The sequence below is a fragment of the Charadrius vociferus genome, unplaced genomic scaffold, assembly GCF_000708025.1.
Source record: "Charadrius vociferus isolate BGI_N301 unplaced genomic scaffold, ASM70802v2 scaffold31, whole genome shotgun sequence".
In the NCBI taxonomy this organism is placed as follows: Eukaryota; Metazoa; Chordata; class Aves; order Charadriiformes; family Charadriidae; genus Charadrius; species Charadrius vociferus.
Genome location: NW_009646966.1, coordinates 3,810,044 through 3,829,545, shown reverse-complemented (window position 1 = coordinate 3,829,545; position 19,502 = coordinate 3,810,044). Strand labels below are relative to the sequence as shown.

Here is a 19,502-nt window from a genome sequence, read left to right as displayed (position 1 = left end):
CTGACTTCAATGTGTCTGCCCACTCCACTTGGTGTCTGACTCCTACCCTCCAAAGTCTACTGCCTCCCTCAGTAGGTGGGCTCATATGAACTTTATAGTCTCATGAGATTTACAGGTGCTGTTAGGGGTGTGGTAGGGTTCTCTTATACCATCACCTACTTGTAGCTAGATACCTGTTGGAAAGTCTTTCTCAGTTGGGGTTTTAGTTGAAGAAGTTCAGTTGCAGGGGAAAGCAGCCAGCTCTCTGGAAATTCTGCTGGAGTGTAAATAATAACTAATGATTCACTCAGGCTGTCTGTTGCAGCTAGTGCTGCTTGCAGCGTGATGTGAACACTCACGGATGAAAATTAGATTGTTTTTTTTGCCAGGGGGTATAAATAGCAGGTGTTTAGAACTCCTTTATGTACAGACATTCTTAGCATTTAGACTTAGCCTTTCAAAAGTTTACTAGCTTTGGATTTATTACACCATTCTGACCAAGAATGTGCAGGAAGTGCGTGTATGTATATCTTTATGCATACACAGATATTGAGGCTTATGTTTGTTTAAGTCAGGACTCTGAAATTAATGGCCTCCTCAATGAATAACCTGCACAGTAACAGAAATGCGTAATAGGTTACCTCAGGCTGAAATGTTTCTGCCCCGAGTGTTTGACGACCAAATTTGCTTAGGGAAAATTTTCTGCCTTCATCCACTGGGATGAAGACTCCACCTAAAGGAGGGTGAGAGAAGTGGTCTGAGTTCCCTGGCTCACCTTCCAAGAGTTGTCCAGACGGGTCTGCCTTGAGGAGCCTGGAAGGGTGAGAGGACTTGGGGGTATGTAGGGAGAACCAGATACTAGTTGTCTGTCTGAGAGCAAGGGAGTGACTCTGCCAGTCGTACAGGGATCAGCTTATCCCTCCTTCACAAGAATAACCCTTCATTTCCTGTGTTTTGAAATAGATATCAAGACGACAGCTGTGAGAAAAGGCGATGAATATGTCATAAATGGTGGTAAGATGTGGACTACGTCTGGGTGCCAAGCGGACTGGATGTGCCTGCTGGCAAACACCAGTGAAGGACCTCCCCATCGAAATAAATCTCTCATATGCCTGCCAATGAATCTACCTGGTAATAACACAGAACTCTTTCTCTTCTAATTTGATTGTATTGGTGTTTCTGTGTACGCCTAATACAAGAAGGAAAGGTATTTGACAGAAAGGACTACACCCATAAATGCTTTTCTAAGTTAGGTGTTTCACTGTCACACAAAGTTGGTTCTGAAATGCACACTTCCACAAAAAAAGTAGGGGACAAGAAGGAACAAGAAGGAAGTTAAATATTTTGCAGACTTCAGCTTGTGACTCCCAAACGATTTTATATGGAGAGTACTTTTTTGCCAAAAATAAATTTATAAAAATTGTTCAGAAACATTTGCACTGGAATATTTCATAACCTTCTGTGAGAACAAATAGGCAAGTCAATGCCAAAGACAAAAGTAATGCCTCAAAGAAATCGTTAAAAATAGAGCCAACATTTTTTTGAAAGTTTTAACATCTAGCGTCTTTTAGTTTTGGAGAAGTTCCACAAAACTTTTATCTTGGATTTCTGTCCCCAGAAGGCATGGAGATGCAAACAGTCTGCAAAATAAATAACATATTACTCTATTTGTATAGATCTTTGCTATATATGAACTATATGTAAAATGTTCTTAAATTATCTTTCCAAAATAGTGTTAGACTCCTTCCTGTTTTGTATGAGGACTGGTGAACAGAATATATACTTCTTTTTCACTGAATGGATGAGTATTTTTAAGCTTGCTGTCTTATTTCTTTAGAAAATATTGAAAGTGATTCTCAAACGTGAAAATAAAAGGATAAAGAGTTTAGATATTTCAAACTTGGGAAATGATGGGAAATACCTTCCAAAACAATCTTATCCCACATGCCAACACCTGCCTCGCAAGAGCCTATGTGCAGTATCTGACTCCATTAGTGTGTGTTTACTGACCAGCTGTATTGAATCTTAGAAGGATGCAATGCTGTGCTGTGATTGTATTGGGTGGATGGTCTTGATCTTCCTCTGATAACCATCTTCCACCACCCAACCTGGTGGGCTTGCTGAAGAGAAGTGTAGGTATACCCAGAGTGCTTCATGCTATGCTCTGCAAAAGGATCTTTTTGCCAGGGCACTGCTATCATTTAAATCAGTTTAAATTACAAAAACAGTCTGCGAGTTAAATGTGGGCTGAAGAGAAAGCTTCAAAGATCTTGGAAGTAGGGATTTGGTTTTGAAGACGACTAGTAATTTGGGTGAAGACACTGAAAAAATACATCCTGATCTAAGGGTACAAGTTTCAGCGGTACAGCCCACACGGTGTCTGTTCCTGTTCCTGAGTAGTCTGCAGACCTTGCAGCAGTAATGTGCTGTATGCATAAAGGACATCGTTCAGAGAGGATACAGTTAAGGTTATGTTGGCGAGGACCTTTTGCAGTTTTAACACCTGCTCAACATTTTTTAAACATTTTTGGTTTTCACTTATTTGAATATTTTTTAAAGTGTAATATATTAATTTATTTAAAAGTTTAATATAGTTAACACATATTTTAAATATATAATATATATACTGTATAATAATGTATTTATATATTAATATAAAACAGTAAAGCCTATTCCTTTTTTTTTCATCCAATTCAGTTTTTGACATACAAAATACATGTCATTGTCAGCATTTCCCATGTGGGGACACGACCATAGCAGTGAAGTGCAGGTCTGTACGTTCACTTAATGGATCAGATTGAGAACAAAAACCAGGTCTGCAATGCTGCATAAGAGGGTGGTGAGAGTACTTAAGGGAATGTCTTGTAGGTGAATTTCAGTATGGAGTAAGTCAAGCAAGTGAGTGAGTTGCATTGGGAATTAAGCGAGTTCTGAGTGGGTTGTTCTACAACCTCTGCTCATGCAAAACAGGCTTTGAATGGGAGCTCACAAAAGACGGACCTGAGCTGCTTCACTAGTTGTTGACTTTGTCTTTATGGATAAGTGACGAGTGAACATGGAACTCAGAGCCAGAATCTCCCTGAATTTCCAGGTAAACTCACTTATCAGCCATCTGCATGAAGTCCTCCTTGTGATTTTTCATGAAAGGGTCAGAGTACAAGTGCAATACTACTTCTCTGAGATCAGTTTTCCAAAACCTACAAAGCAGCCAACCCACTGTTAGAGGCAAATTAAATATACAGAAATTGACTTTGAGGTTTCAGCTACATTGCTTATTCCAAAAAGACATTGTAGCTTTAAGGGTGGGTGTTCTTTACCTGCAGTAAACAGATTTTGAGTAGAAAAATTGCCTGAGTCACCTGAAGCTGATCTGCAGAAATGTAGAAGTCTTCCTAGAAACAAAAGTTGCACTCCTCAAAGTATATATGATTTCATTCTTCTGTGTGATACAGATACTGACCTCCAAAAGGGTCACTGTACCAAGACTGGTGGCCTTTTGAAATGAAGTGTTAAGACGGTTCATTGTGCTCAGTGGGTGGGTCATATCAGAAATGAGATTTTTCAAGAAGACAAAGAGGAAAAGTATGAAAAAGGCTGCCATTTGACACAGATGTGAGGAGGAAGCTCCAGCTGTTCTGATACATCCTTAGGATGTCTGTCTGCCAAAGATTGTGCTCCTTGGAGGGCAGCAGACCAAGACTGTACGGGAAGTGTCTAGAGGACATCACTGAATGATGCACTATCAAGTGTCTGTAGATGTATGTGTGTCAAAGCTCAAGAACGAGTGCAATGGAGAATGAGTGTGTTACGTCTGACTAACTGCTGTAGTCTCCAGTCTATATGGCAGGGTAGGAAGGGGTCCGTGGCACAGCGGTAACTCGTTCCTTGCTAGCAGCTGGGAGGACATGGGAGAGTAGTCCAGCATTTTTCGCAAAACTCTTAATTGTTTCATACTTGTATAATGTGGTGATAAGAAAAAAAAAAAGTTCTAAGTCTGAAAGCAAATTACTAACTTCAACAACAAGTAGTTTCCTGGAGATACGGAGTAGGATTTGCTTCTTCCAATTTTAGGTGTGTGCAGTGTCTATTCTGGGGTGAAGCAAATCATGGTCTAGATTAGCCAGACACTGATGAATACATTTCTCATAAAGGGATTTTGGATAATGGCAGTGTGAATTCACAGTAGATGTCCAAATTAGGTGAAAACTCATGCTAATGGTGTCTTAAAAAAAAAAAAAAAGCTGAATTTCTCATATGATGAAAGACAATCTAACAAGTCGTAAAATGTCTGTGTGTGAGATTTATAGACAAATGGCTTGCAGCCCTAATCTGGTAACTATTTGTGCGCTGGTTTGTCCTCTGAGTCCTCAGATAGTGCTAGGGTAGGTTGCAAGGAGATAACAGAGTGAAGAGCATCCAGGAAAGGGGAAAGAACACGTTTCTTAGGTTGCAGTTTAAAATCTGCCTCTTTCCATTTGTAATGGCACTAAATGGTGTCAAGAGCGAGTGACTGCCTTTCTCTCAAGATAGAATGTAGGAAATAAAAGAGATTGTCAGAAGGCTGGAGGAGTGGGAGAAAATGAAAAAATCAAAGACCTCTGGGAAGAACTGCCCAGGAAGAGATATAGCAATCTATCTCAGTGGTACTGGTGCAGGTAGCACAAATGGCTCTGTTAGAGTCATTTTAGTAAGTCAGGCACTTGGCCTTACTAGACTGAGATTTATGTGTTACTGGATGGCTTGTGATTTATTTAATACAGACAAACTCCAGGAGTTGTCTGGGCAGATGATTTCTACTGCTGCTGGTAATTTTTAGCATATAGTGCCCCTTATGAAGAGAATTAAGATAATTAAACTAAGTAAAGGAAGATTTTGATGCCCATATTGCAGCCGAAGAGTTGATGATGTATCATTGCGTTCAAAGAAGAGAAAATGTAGAGTGTTTGCTAGCAACAGAAAGAGCACGACATGAGGCTGATGCTGTTTGACCTCCCTTCTGAATGAGAAACTTGAAGTAATCTAAGAGAAAGTGAAACTGGTAAAGTACAACAAAGGGGGGATACTGCTGGATTCAGGAAATTTGAACACACAGCCCAACCTGGAAGAAGTATGGATGGAAATCATTAACACATTTAGCTCCTCTAACCAAACCTGTAAGAGCTTTCTTGAACAGTTGTTGTATGTGCACCTGGGGATGTACACAACATGATTGATTTAGCAATATAAAGAACTAGCAGCAGTTGTACTTTTTCCACTGGAGCCCTTAGTAAACCACCCACTAACAAGACCAGGAAGTCCATCTTCGCATGGGTGAGGAGCAGTGATTGCATAAAACCAGCTGGAAGTAGACCGAAGATGTGATCTCTGAGACTCTCAAAGAAGCCAAGTAGTGATATTTCAACAGGAAAAGATGTTCCAGAAATCATTTGGGCTTGTAAATGGTTCAGTGTGTGTTTGTTTAGCTCTGAGTTTAATACAGAAACAAACCACAAACACTTTTTTGGAACGACTGGGTGCAAATTGCTGGATAATTTTCAATCCAAGAGTCAAAAATTTTTATCCAGCTGTCCTGATTTTCTTCCTGCGTTGAACACATATCAAAGCAAGCATTCCTAACACATAATCTGTTTATAGATTGGCTGGTGGAGAAAAATACTGATTGGAAGGTGTGGAAGTCTATGTGGACCTTATTCTGAGACCAGTCTTGGCATTTGGAAATAGTGTCAGTATTTCATCTCTGTGGAGAGATTAAACTTGCTATAACCTTATTCAATGCAGCCAGAGAGAGTGAATTTGAAGGGAACGACTGCCAACTTCTTCTGCCTGCAGAACCAAAGTAATTTTCACATGGCTGAAGGCCTCCTGTCAGTAGAAGTTGAGATGTCTATATTAGTTCAGAAAGAGATATTCACTGAAAGCCACAAAGGATAGCAAGGTACAGACAAGTACAGAGAGAGACCACAGCAATCTGTCTGGTGACCAACTCCTACCAAGCTGTGTTAAGGAGTAGTAGAGGATTGAAAAAAAAAAAATAGACTAACGAGGAAAACATTACCAGAATACCTCCTCATAACAAAACTGGTTAGAATACTATGTATGTGGGTGGTAAAATGTTTAGTTTTCTGCAAAGACATATATGCTGATTTGGAGGACCATTTTTCTATGTATATTGACTTATCAGATGCAATCAGCATGTTTTGCACAAATCCTCATACCTCGTTGTTGGTGTTGGTTTACCTCTGAAACATTCTTGACTTCCATCCTGAATATTTGCATTAGCCCCAGAGCAACAAGGAGGTAAAAAACAAAAAAAATATCAGTGTATGTCTGGTAAACTCTCATGGAACAGTGGTAAACCATGCTTGTATCTGAACAATAGCAAGAGAAGAATAGTAGCTAGGAAAAAGCAAATGACAAGAAGGAGTCCTACCTGGTGTGTCTTGGTGTCTGAAGTCTTACATGGCCAAACCTGAAGGAACCAGGTTCGTCTCCAACAGACCATTGCATGTGGGGTCAGAGGCAGTGCTGTGTAGGGAGGTCTGTGGGGAAGCAAACCCTCTTCACAAGCATGTCCCCATGAAAACTCAGAGGAATGAATTATGATCATTGTGAACCCTTCTATGACTACTTAGATGAACTATACTGTATTTTGTAGGCCATCATAAAATACATAATTTTAACAAAATTTGAAGTTGATATGGAATTGTTGTACGGGTATAGCAGTTATGAATTTGAGTCTAACTCTTCATTATTAGGAAAAAGTGATGTGGTGTGATTATAAACTCCCTCTTCTACAGGATAGGCTAGGAAGAGGAGGATAAATGTGAAAGAGAGGAAAGGAAGAGGATTTCCAGGAGGAAAAATTCTCTAGTTGCATCTTAAAACATAGCTCTGCTTTTGTCATTATTAAGTATTTCTCTACTGTTTCATAGCGGTGCAGGCACTCAGCAAATACTGCTAAATTGCATTCCTGAATTTTATTATAGTGCACTAAAAATCAAACATAAGCAAATAAATATTGCCCTGTTTCAAGACGTGGATGAAGTAAGATTATTACTACTAGTAAACATTTATTATTTGGGGACATAATGAAAAGTCGCACCTTTACAATTGCAGTGTCTGATTTGCTAGTTAAATAACATGGAAAAACTCTTAAAAATAGGATGTGGGCCATTTTACTCTTAAATTCCAGAATACTGTTATGTTTTTCCTAAAGTTAGATTTCACTGTAGTCTTAGCAAATACCTTCACATCTGCAAACTTTGCTTTCTTAAAATGCTGTACTTGTACATAGAGCTTCTATTTGTTGTGGCCTTTCTAATACCCCTTTTTCTTCAGGCGTTCATGTTGCTAAAAAGATAGATAAACTGGGCATGAGGTCATCGGATACAGCTCAGATCTTTTTTGAAGATGTAAGGGTCCCCAGCAAAAACCTCATCGGTGAGGAAGGAAAGGGTTTTACGTATCAGATGTTGCAATTCCAAGAAGAGCGGCTGTGGGGAGTAGCCACTGGTAAGTCATCGTTCATGCTTCTGGGGCTGGGCAGGGACACAGGGGTCACCCTTCACATGAATAACAGCACTTTCCTTTTATTGTAAATTGCAATGAACTCTTACGATCTGTTTTTGAAAGACAACCTTCCATTTTTGTTGAAAATATTGAAATAGAAAATATTTTGTGAGGCATCCCAGAGGTTGGTTTTGCCTTGTTTCTTTCTCTTGGTACTTTTCTGATTCAGCATCATTTTATGTCTGCTCCAAATATAGTACAAAGGCTATGAAAATCCTGGCATGAAATAGAAGGATGGTGACTCTTCCTTTGGTACAGTAAACTATGATGTTTATCCTGGATTTTAGAAAATTAACTTAGTGACTGTGTAAAGATGTGACTCTTACAGGATGTAAGAGCTTTGTTTTGTGGATCTGTTTTACCTCTGCACACTTTGGACGTAAGTGGTACAGCACCAAATTATGGTGAAGTTATGCTGTCAGAGTTCCTGTTGCTGTGAACTCAGGCTGTACTCTTAATCCACATATTTGAGTTCCATGGATTCTGGATATTCCAGGTAACCAGATCCACGTCTGGATTGTCTATTATCGGCCTCCCAACCTTCCCCCCCTTCCCACAGTGTTTGTTTCTTCAACTTAAATATGATGTGGTTCACTTTAAGAAGATTGGCCCTTTTTAAATTTCAGGGTTGTGTAAATAGTCTCATCATAGTCGTGCTCCTCTGCATACCCTGTCTGTTACTGTCTGCATATAGTGGCTGGGGAATCAGGAACTCCGAGAAGTGATTTTCTGATTCAGTGACCAAATAAAAAAATCACTCCCTGTTGTGGGTTGATCCCAGACCAAATATTTTAAAGTTCAGACGCTTTAAAAAATCTTTGGTTTTGGCCAAGGCTCTTAGTTCAGCCTGAGATAAATAGAAAATGTGGGAGCAGTTTTAGCAAAGAATAGGAGGTTAGGCTTGTAAAGGATGCCACTGCCAGCTCAGGCAAGGAGGAGACATGGTCCTAGTGCTGGTCCTGCTTCAATCAAAGCATACACAGATTGCAAGGACGTGCATTGTGCATTTTTGTGCTCAGTTTGAAGTCTAAGTTAAACAACACAGTCAGAAATGTTGGGTTGCAGTGATAGTCCCTAAGCAGCAGAGCAGCCCACGGTATATTAGTCATGCTCCAGGCAAAAGTGACGTGCACTGACAGCATCCAAACACAAAGCCTGGCAGGTTGGATCACTCCTGTTAAAACCACTGGCAGCTTGGTACTGTCCAGCCTTGCACAACTGCCCAGCAGCCACCGTGCTCTGCCAGGAAATGGGACACTGGGTTTCAATTCTTCTTTTTGCCCAGCACAACACAGCGGGAGCTGGCAAACCCTTGCACTGGATGAGCAGTCCAGGAAGGGCACCTTTGCTCCCCCTGCCATGGCCAGGCAGGGGCCATCAGGGAGGACTCACAGAATCACAGAGTGGTAGGGGTTGGAAGGAACCTTTGGAGATCATGTAGTCCAACCCCCCTGCCAAAGCAGGTTCACCTACAGCAGGTTGCACAGGACTGCATCTAGGCAAGTTTTGAATATCTCCAGAGAAGGAGACTCCACAGTCTCTCTGGGCAGCCTGCGCCAGTGCTCTGTCACCCTCAAAGTAAAGTTTTTCCTCATGTTGAGATGGAGTTTCCTGTATTCCAGCTTATGCCCATTGCCCCTTGTCCTCTTGCTGGGCACCACTGAAAAGAGTCTGGCCCCATCCTCTTGACACCCACCCTTTAGATATTTATAAGCATTGATGAGATTCCCTCTCAGTCTTCTCTTCTCCGGGCAAAACACACCAAGGTCTCTCAGCCTTTCCTCATAAGAGAGGTGCTCCAGTCCCTTGATCATCTTTGTAGCCCTCTGCTGGACTTTCTCCAGTAGATCCCTGTCCTTCTTGCACTAGGGAGCCCAGAACTGGGCACAGTACTCCAGATGTGGCCTCTCCACGGCAGAGTAGAGGGCGAGGATGACATCCCTCGCCCTGCTAGCCACGCTCTTTTTAATACACCCCAGGAGACCATTGGCCTTCTTGGCTACATTGCTGCCTCATGGGCAACTAGTTGTCCACCAGGACTCCCAGGTCTCTTTCTGCAGAGCTGCTTTCCAGCAGGTCAACCCCTAACCTGTACCAGTGTATGGGGTTATTCCTCCCTAGGTGCAGGAAGAGCCGTGGAGCTCGCTAAGGGAGAGGGAGCTGCCTTCTGCAGCACAGCAGCTGACCTTCCTGGGCCCCCTGGTTTTGCTTTTATCCACTGTCTGATATAAAATGCATGAAAGCACTGGGAGCAGGGACAAGACTCAAGGTTTGAGCCAAGTTTCAAACTTCAGAGGTAACCAGTTGTGGTAAACAAGAAAAAAGAGTAACTGATGTTCAGAAGGGAGTCAGGTGCTTGATGGACTTGATGGACGCAGTTTGTTACACCAGGATATCTAGCTCTTAACTTGCAGTCCTTCAAACGGTTTTAGCTATGTCCAACCACAAGTGTTTTGCTGAAGGCTCAGATGTGCAAAACTATGTACATGCCTTCAGTAGTTTTGTGATGAGGTCTGCATGCGTAATCCTAGTCCTCACTTCTGGCCTTTAGAAGGATGTTTCTGTACCTCCCCAGTTCATGACTATTCATGTGACATTGAAAATCATCAATCTGCTTTTAAACACTTCAGGGACTAGTCCTGGCAAGCTCACTTTCACTGCTTCCTAGAATTTGGAAGAAGCAGTTGACTGCCATTCTTTTCTTTCTTTCCTTTTTGGACATTGTTTTGTTGTGTTGTGTTTGGGGGTTGTGGGGTTTTTTTGTTTGTTTTGGTTTGTTATTATGTATTTTTAGTATCAAGTATCATGTGCTCTAGCCTTCTCTTTGTTTATTAATTATCTTCTTTGTGGCCAGATTTCAGAAAGTGTGGGGAGTTTCCTTCCTTCTTCACCTGTTTTTTTTTTTTCCTTTTAAAATGAATTTTCAAACAAATTTAAAATATATATGTAAAACTAATTTCCTGGAATTGCAAAATTTGGTCACAGGTGTGGTCTTTTCTTCCAAGTGACGCATTATCAAAGGTATTGAAGAAGAGAAGAGCTGCCACATATCTTTCCCATATTGTGACACTCGGTAAACACCATCCATTTGTGGACCTGTTGCACTGATCACAGGAAAAGAATGTTGCTATGGCAAGAAGGCAAACAGTTTTTTTGTGAATTGCTTAACTTGGATGCAAAGAGGAGGGAGTTCAGTGTGTGTGAGAGAGCAGAATGGCACTTTTCTAATGACTTCTATCTGCTCCTGTAGTCTCAGTGTTCTGAGCACCATTGAGTCATGGCCAGTAAGCAGGATGACAGAACCTTTTGCATGGGCAATGCACGTCCTTAAGAGAGCGATTGCTCAGCTTGGAGCTCACTGTACATCTCACTAGAGAGTGATCAGCCACAGCGGAAGAAAAAATACCTTAATTTCCTTTTGTTTTGAGAGGAGATGTAGCAAGGCAAAATGCGTTTTCAGTGAGCGGAAGTTTCAAGTGGAAAAATATAAGTTGGATGGAGGTATGAGGAAAAGATTATTCTGCATCTGGCAACTTCAAGTGCTTTCACAATTCTCAGCTGTGTGGTAGACCCTGCGTTCCTTAGGCTGCCCTAGAGTGACATTTCCTGTATGTGTTGTCAGTTGAAACCCATGGGGCCAAGTTTGTCTGAGGGTGTGGAGAACACTGTATGACAGAAGAGGAAACAAATACATGGGGTGGGGGCGGCGGGGAAAAGTTCAGAGAGAAAATGAGTTTCACTGTTAAGAATGGCATTTCTCTGAACTTACATGACTGGCAAAGTATTGTGTGCTGTTATGTTGTACAAGGCTGTTGGCAGTCGTGATATTCACAACATGCTGCATTTTGTTGCTGTTTGCTGCACAGCTACGCTTTGCTGTGTTAGAGCTGTGCTCATAGCTCTAAATACCTGTAGTCATAGCATCACAGAATGGGTTGGGTGGGAAGGCACCTTTAAAGATCATCTAGTTCAACCCCATTCCATGAGCAGGGACATCTTTCACTAGATCAGGTGCTTATAGCCTCATACAACCTGACCTTGAACACTTCCAGGGATGGGGTATCCCACAGCTTCTCTGGGCAGCCTAGTCCAGTGCCTCACTGCCCTCATCATAAAGAATTTCTTAGAACCATAGAATCATAGAATGGTTTGGGTTGGAAAGGACCTTAGAGATCATCTAGTTCCAATCCCAAAACATTATTGCTTATGTTCAATCTAAATCTACTCTCTTTCAGTTTAAAACTGGTGGCCCTTGTATTGTCACTTCAAGCTCTAGTAAAAAGTCTCTCTCCGTCTTTCTAAGTCCCCTTTATATATTGAAAGGCTGCAACAAGGTCTCCCTGGAGCTTTCTCTTCTTCAGTCTGAACAACCCCAACTGTCTCAGCCTGTCTTCATAGGAGAGGTGCTCCAGTCCTCTGATCATCTTCGTGGCCCTCCTCTAGATCTACTCCAACAGGTCCATGTTTTTCCTATGATGAGCACTCTGGAGCTGGACGCAGTACTCCAGAGGGAGTTCACCAGAGTAGACAGGAGGATGGATCAGCTGGAGCAGGAAGGAGGCAAAGAGGCGGATGCTGTCAGAGCAGTTTTCTCAGGCTCCCCACTCCCAGCCCTGATGCATGGTGACAGCCTGAGCAGAGATGGGCCAAAACCCCTTCATGACCTTCAGCCCTTTTTGCCAGCAGGACGTAAATAGGTGCTGTTCTGTTCCTTTCCACCTGGTCCTGCTCCTGCCTCCTCTTTGCTCTTTCCTGTCTCTTCTTTCCCTGGTGCTGGATGCTGGGAACCACACGAGCCGTGCTGGAGCACCATGCTCAGACACACCAACACAAACTAATCCCTGGTCCTTATCCCTCCCACCTCCCTTCTGCTTTCCTAGAGCTGGCATGTGCTGTTTAGTTTCTCTCCCAGCAGCTCAGACTCAGCTCTATGCTTCCCAGGTATCAGTTTGGGGGCAAGGGACAAGAGGGCCCTAGATGCTTCTTGCTCTTTCTTTAGCATTTCTCAAGCTGGAGACCATAAACGTACAAGTGAAAAAGCTGTTAGTGTTACACACGCTACAGCGTTGTGTTACATGGTCCTTTGGAAGAACAGGGATGTTCCTCTGTACAAGAGATAACCCTAAAAACAGCAATTTATTTTCCTGTCCAGAAAACCAGCATTAACGTGGCAGCATAGTGGGGGCACTTGGTGGGATGCAGAGGCTGCATATGAGAGCAATATAGGGATGAAGTTTAAATAGAGGTGATCTTGAAAGTGATGTAAAAAGGAATATGGAAGCACACCAGGCTCATGTAAGGACCTGTCGTGTGAGTAACTGGCAGATGGGAAAAGGGATTTTGTCATAGTCCAGGGCTTGGTTGTATTTTGCACTTCCGATTCAGAGTTTTGTGGTTTAGATTCTACATGTGAATGGATGTGGATATGCATATTTTGAAAAGAGAATATGTGACCTTTCTCATACAGCTGGACTTTTGAACTCTCTCCCTCTCTGTACTGCTTGCCATAGTGACATCGGTCCACATTTACCAAACAAAATTCTCCACAGATTCAGCACCTGCTGTTATTATTATTACTGTCTTGCTAAACTGGAAGAGACTGATAGCCTACCCCTTCACTTCAAGGCTGGTTTGCCTTGGAAAAAAACCTTTTCCCTTTTCGTCTTGTTTAAAACAGGGTATCTCCAAGTTTGCTAAAAAAGTAGCAGCAAACTAGTTCTCTTGCTTTAAAGCAGTGTCTGCCATCTCTCTCACCTGTCTTCCAGCAGTATCCTATTTTCAGTCTGGTTCCATTAGAGGCACTGTTTAGCATTTACTAAAAGCGGCTGTGACTCTTAATGTCTTTCCCTCCCTTTCTATACTGGGATCTGATCACAGACGTAGTAAGCAGTCTGTTGTGTTCCTTGATCTCTGCAAAGGTTTCTGCCTTCTCCCTGAAAGCTTCCTTGAATTTACATTTCTACAGCATTGCTCAGTGAGCACACTGTCTGCCTTCACGTTGTCTTTCGGGATTCTAACAGACCTTCAGGACACAGGTATTATGGAAAGCAGGAGTTGCCACAAGCTTTTGCTAGGGCGCCAAATGAGGCATTAAGGATAAAGGTTACATACTCATCATTGCATACTGCTCTCTATGACTTTCCTTCCCTCCTCCCCACCCCCCTTCGCTCTCCTCCAAGTTTTGGCAGTTTGGGGCTTAGGTGAAATAGGGATAAAGAGGTCTTCAAGGTACAAGGAAATACCAGACTTTTTTTTTTTTTTCAGAATTGAAACTGCACCCCAAACTGAGCCTGTGGAATAATTTACTTTAGAAAGCCTACTGTATTGTTTGTACAATGTGAAAAAAGATCTTTTTCAACAAGTAGAAAAAGAACAAATCTGGCTAAAATGACGTCTTGTTCCGTGCTTTGCTTCTTCAAGTCCTGACACCGCTGGAAACTGTAATACAAGAAACTATTGACTACACTCGCCAGCGGAAACTGTTTGACCAGTCCGTCCTGCACAACCAAGCCGTGCACTACCGCCTGGCCGAGCTGGCAACCGAAGTGGAGCTCCTGCGCTCGCTGCTGTACCGCACCGTTGGTGAGCTCCCACATCTGCCTTCCCAGATGTGCTTCTCTTTGTGCAAAGAACATCGTCAGGCTAAAGGAACATGGGGAGGTGCTTGTCAGAGAGGCAGGCTGTGATCAGTGACTCTGTGTGTGTAACTGTGCTTTTTTATTTCTTTTTGATTATTTTTTTTAGCTCTCTATGTGGAAGGCAATGATGTGACAAAATTTGCTTCCATGGCTAAGCTAAAGGCAGGTCGTCTGGCCCGTGAAGTGACTGATAGCTGTCTCCAGTTTTGGGGAGGAATGGGATTCACCAGCGAGGTTCTGGTGAGCAGGTTTTACAGGTAAGCAAGTGAGTGGTGAAAGTAGGAAATGGCTTTACTGAAATTTGGCCTCTTAAAGGTCCCACTAAAAGATCACCCAGTGGAAAAGAGCACCAGCACCTAGCCGGTGTGAATTGTACTGTTCCACTGAATGGCATGTCGCTGATGTACGTTGTGGATGCAAGGGCATCCACAGTCCCGGTGACTTTGGGGTACCCTGTGTGAGTGTCAGGACGTAGGATGACTATTCCTTTGCCAAATCTTGGCTTTGCATTATAGTGGTGTAGTTGGAACTACCCACAGGTTAGCTTGAATGTCAAGTGAAATAAGTAAACTCCCTATTTTCCCTGATGGTCCTCTGGTACCTGCCAGACAGTAGGACAAGGGAAAAAACAGGACACCTACCAACACGGGATTTTTTTTTTTGCCTTTGCTCTTTGTTTGCTTGTAGTTTTGATTACAAGAACAGAACTAAAACAAAACAGAAGCTTTCTTCTAAAACCAGTGAAAATCAGCTTTATCTTTTTTCCCCAAATATACATGTGAATCTGGAGTTCACTATTAGGCTGCTGCGCTAGTCTCTTCTGATAGCAGTCTCCACCTGATTAGTCACACCAGCTGCCGTGTGAGACGTATGAGAGGTGTAGCTGCATACAGCAAGTTGTTAGATCATTAAAACAGTAGAGGCCTTTTTGCAAATTAATTAAAGTCCCTTCAAATTTTACCATATATCTACTTAGAGCAAAATTTTCTCTAAGCAAACAGTTTTCTTGGCAACTGTTGGGAAAATTCTGGCCCCGGTGTCTTATATCCTGTAGAAGGACCAAAATGGAACTCATGTTTTCTTGCAGTAATAGATTTCAGCGTGGAGAAGAGAAGGCTCTGGGGAGACCTTATTGTGGCTTTTCAGTACTTAAAAGGGGCCTACAGGAAAGATGGGGACAAACTTTTTAGCGAGGCCTGTTGTCTTAGGGGATAATGGCTTTAAACTGGAAGAGGGTAGATTTAGACTAGATACGAGGAAGAAATTTTTTACAGTGAGGGTGGTGAAACACTGGAACAGGTTTCCCAGAGAGGTGGTAGACGCCCCATCCCTGGAAACATTCAAGGTCAGGTTGGACGGGGCTCTGAGCAGCCTGATCTAGTTGAAGATGTCCCTGCCCATTGCAGGGGGTTTGGACTAAATGATCTTTAAAGGTCCCTTCCGACCCAAACTATTCTATGATTCTATGATTTCAGTTCAGCCCTTATATATACGATACCTAATCAAAGGTTAGCAAAATTAGTTAGTGGTTCTGTCAGTTGAAAGCTTTGGTAAATGTATCTATGTAAAGTGAGAACAGAACAGTTCAAAAAAAATCTGTAAAAAGCATATTTCTTTTTAGTATGTTGAGTTACTTTTTCTATTTTTAATAGCATTTTATCAACAAGAATGCCATTGTGGTAAGTCAGAGAGATCCTCAACCTTTTTTGACTTGTGGATTCCTATAATTTTCTGGTGAAGGTGCAGACTGCTGTATGGTGATAGTTTTAAGCCAGCTGTCAATATGATGGGTTTTCTTCGTTATTTTTTTCACAGCCTCTTTATTAGCAGCTAATGGTCCCTACTGATGCAGATGTTAAAAGCTACTGCAGTAGGCACTCTGGACAAAATGAATCCTTGGCTTGAGGTGGTTACTGTCAACGTAGTGTTGTGTACGGATTAATGTTGTCCTGGTTTGAGGTGAAACAGGACCCATTTTATTCAGTAACTTCACTTCTTAGCTAGATCTCTTCCAACTACTGAAGTTAACAGTAAGTGCTTTTTATACAGCTTTGATTTGTCTTTAGATTTCCTAGCCCAGTATATTGTCGCTAAGTGCGGGCAGGGCTTTTCTGGGTGAATTCCAGAGCGGTTTCTAAGTATACCAGCACAGTCACATTTTTCCTGAGAAGAAATCCAGAGTATTTCCTATTGGTATAAACTGTGTCAGCTGCCTAAAGAAACGGATCTTTCTGCCTCTAAACCAAACAGTGTTATAAATGACGCTAAAGGTGGTGTGATATCTATACTCTAAAATTTTCTATGAATCAGTAAAATTCCGTTATTGAGTAACCGTAAACTCCAGGAAGGGAGAAGTAGAGTATTACCTAAATAAACAATTACAGGTTCAAGTCAGAATCTTGTTAATCTGTAACGATAAGCAAAGCAGCGACTTTCCTAAGGCCGTTCTTTTTTGTACAGCAGTCTGAGTAACCATTCACGTCACTGTGATATTTGTCAAGTAGCAAGCGGCATAACTGCACAGCGTGACATCTAGTCATAATGTACAAAGATTTTTGTAGCATAATCCTTACCGAGTTTCCAAGCAAATGTTAGTCTTTGACACATGTCGGGCTGTTACTCCTCAAAGAGCACACTGCATAATCCACAGATAGTGCATGAAGTCTTTGAATTTTAGTTATTAGTGTTGGCGGGGAGATAATAAACAGACCAGGCAAAAAAAACCCTGTCTGCCAAATGACTTTATTCACATCTGTCATCTTAATCATTAGTCCTTTAAACTTTGTAGAACAACTGACTTTTCTGAAGTGCAGTATTCTTTAGAAGGCATAAAGATAGCTGTTTCATCATGTCGGTGCCTATAGTGGGCTGATTTTATATATGTAAATGTCTCATTTTCAGTTGTAGGGATTCTGAGAAGGAGAATGGGTTTGAAAAAAAGTTTTGAGCCCAAATAGCAAAGGGTTTTATAGAAAAATACAAGCCATGATAAAAAACAGTAAGAGTGGATTTTCCAGACTTTACCCTAGTAGCAGGATTCTGGAGAAAGAGAGCACCAGACTGGAGTTGTGTTTGTTTCTTTTTCTCTCCCCTGTATGAAATGCCTCAAAGACATCATGACTTAGGAAAAAATCAATGACTGAACAAACCCACAACCTATATGAAAACCCCAGGTTGTGAGAGATCAGATGGAGGAAAGCTTTTTGTAGCAAGTATATTGCAATTTTTCAGACTTCGTAACACAAATTTTAAAAAAATTCAGATAGTCATCTATATATCTTAATAGTAATTGTGTACACTTCAGTTGTTATAGAAAGAACTTGTTGGGCCTTCTTCAAAAAGTTTGTGGTTTGTTTTTTGGTTTTTTTTAATTAAGATTGTTTCTAAGTACTAAACACTGTCTAATTGCTGCCAGTTCTAACAAGTTTTACTCTTTGGGGTGTGATGGGGAGAGTTATAATTTCTTTACTTGCTGCATTGTGAAAGACTCGGCAAAGCAGTAATGAAAAATATTGACTGACTACTTATGTGAAATAGCTAAAGTGTAAATAGCATTGCAAATGCACATAGCTGCAGAAGAAAAACAGATTTCTTTTTGTCCCTTAACTGTCACCCAGGTATTGCAATATGAAGTTTTATTTGTCATTCAATATAGTTTTAAGTGGATTTTTTTTTAATAAGTAATGTGTTTCCTTCTAAATTATTTTTTTTTATTCCTCACATTCAAAAAGTCTGTTGAAATATTTTACTCAGTTTCAGTCTTTCTTTCATTTTTTATATTCTTTCACTCTTCACAAAGCATGTCTAAACTAGAATGAGTCTGTGGGGGGTTTTTTCATCAGTCTTTGTCATTATCACAATTTATGGCTGTACCAAATGAAACGAAACCTATCAATTTCTGCTGACAAAAACAATTTGCTTTGAAGTCAGTAGCTAACTGTTGGGACAAGACTTACTAACAATTCTTCAGTCATCTGTGAAAATAAATCTGTAGTTTCAAACTTTTTCTGCAGGGGTTCTGAGACAGGCGCCTGTCTACCACTTCAGTTGACTGTTATGAGTACCTTGAGAGGGAATTTAAGAGATGAAGCACATGACATCTAGCTCTAATATGGCAAATCAAAGTAGCTAACTGTACAGTGATGACTTTAAAGCGGAGGGACGCTCCAGAGCAGACCAAGGTGATGCCCACGGCTGCTCAGCTGTCCCTTCAAAATACCCCTTGGGGGAAACAGGCAGGACCATGCAAACTGGCAGGCAGGGCTGCTGGTGGCTGGGCTGTTCCAGCCTGGCCAGGGGCCTGCCACGCTGGGTGGTGGCACCGCAAACTTCTCCCTCTGGATCAAAGCCTTCTTTAGATGCTGCTTAATTTGAACAGCCTACGAGCAATCCAGCTGAGTCTGAAGGTGGAAGAAGTCACAAAATATTAAACTTGACGTTACACCAGTATAGTTTGTGGAGAAAAGTCTTGCCAGTAATACAACTTTAAAATAATAATTGTGAGACAAAAGAGTGTTTTGTAATCAAGTGCGATTTGCGCTGAAAGGAAGCAGCACGTCAACGGCCATCTGGGAAGCAGTGATACTCTGTGCCGCATAAACCTTGGGAAGGATTTACCGATGGCCTCCTAGCCAGGGAAGCAGGGAGCAGCGTCTCTGAAGGACTGCTGGTGTGAAGCCAGCCTGCTAGGGAAAAACAGAGTTGAAGTCACCAAAACTGGCTTTCTTCCACACGTCTGACCGACACTGATCACTGCCAGAAAAAGGAAAGAAAATTACTTAGTTTATTTTCTCAGGACTTCAAAGTTATGTGACGATATCTGCACTGAAGACAGATAGTGCAGCAGGCTTCTCTCAGGGCATTTGTGAACAGAAAGAGCTTTTTAGATCCCAATGCCCTATGGCTTCCAAGTGGACAATGTAGCGTAGAGCAGTTCCCTGAGCAGGCATGGCTTTTTGGCTGCAGGTACTAAATGGTAGTGGGATGCACAACTGCAAACACCATCACGTTTTATCAGCTTGAGGCTAGAAACAGATTTAGTGTGCCGTTTGCCCAGGTGGCCAAGAAGACCAGTAGCATCCTGGCTTGTATCAAAAATAGTGTGGCCAGCAGGACTAGGGAAGTGATCGTCTCCCTGTACTCAGCACTGGTGAGGCCGCATCTCAAATACTGTGTTCAGTGTTGGGCCCCTCACTACAGAAAGACACTGAGGTGCTGGAGCGTGTCCAGAGAAGGGCAACGAAGCTGGTGAGGGGTCTGGAGCACAAGTCTTATGAGGAGCCGCTGAGGGAACTGGGGTTGTTTAGCCTGGAGAAA

At 41.9% G+C, this 19,502-nt stretch overlaps 1 protein-coding gene across 1 annotated transcript in view; it reads left to right on the top strand.

Moving 5' to 3' along the window:
- Positions 1-19,502, top strand: part of LOC104295600 (probable acyl-CoA dehydrogenase 6) — a 93,246-nt gene that overhangs the window by 70,259 nt on the left and 3,485 nt on the right. Inside the window, exons 5-8 of the mRNA XM_009895370.1 lie at positions 943-1,110; positions 7,318-7,491; positions 13,969-14,130; positions 14,293-14,443. Of these exons, the coding sequence (XP_009893672.1) occupies positions 943-1,110; positions 7,318-7,491; positions 13,969-14,130; positions 14,293-14,443 (655 nt within the window). The remainder of the gene's footprint in view (positions 1-942; positions 1,111-7,317; positions 7,492-13,968; positions 14,131-14,292; positions 14,444-19,502) is intronic.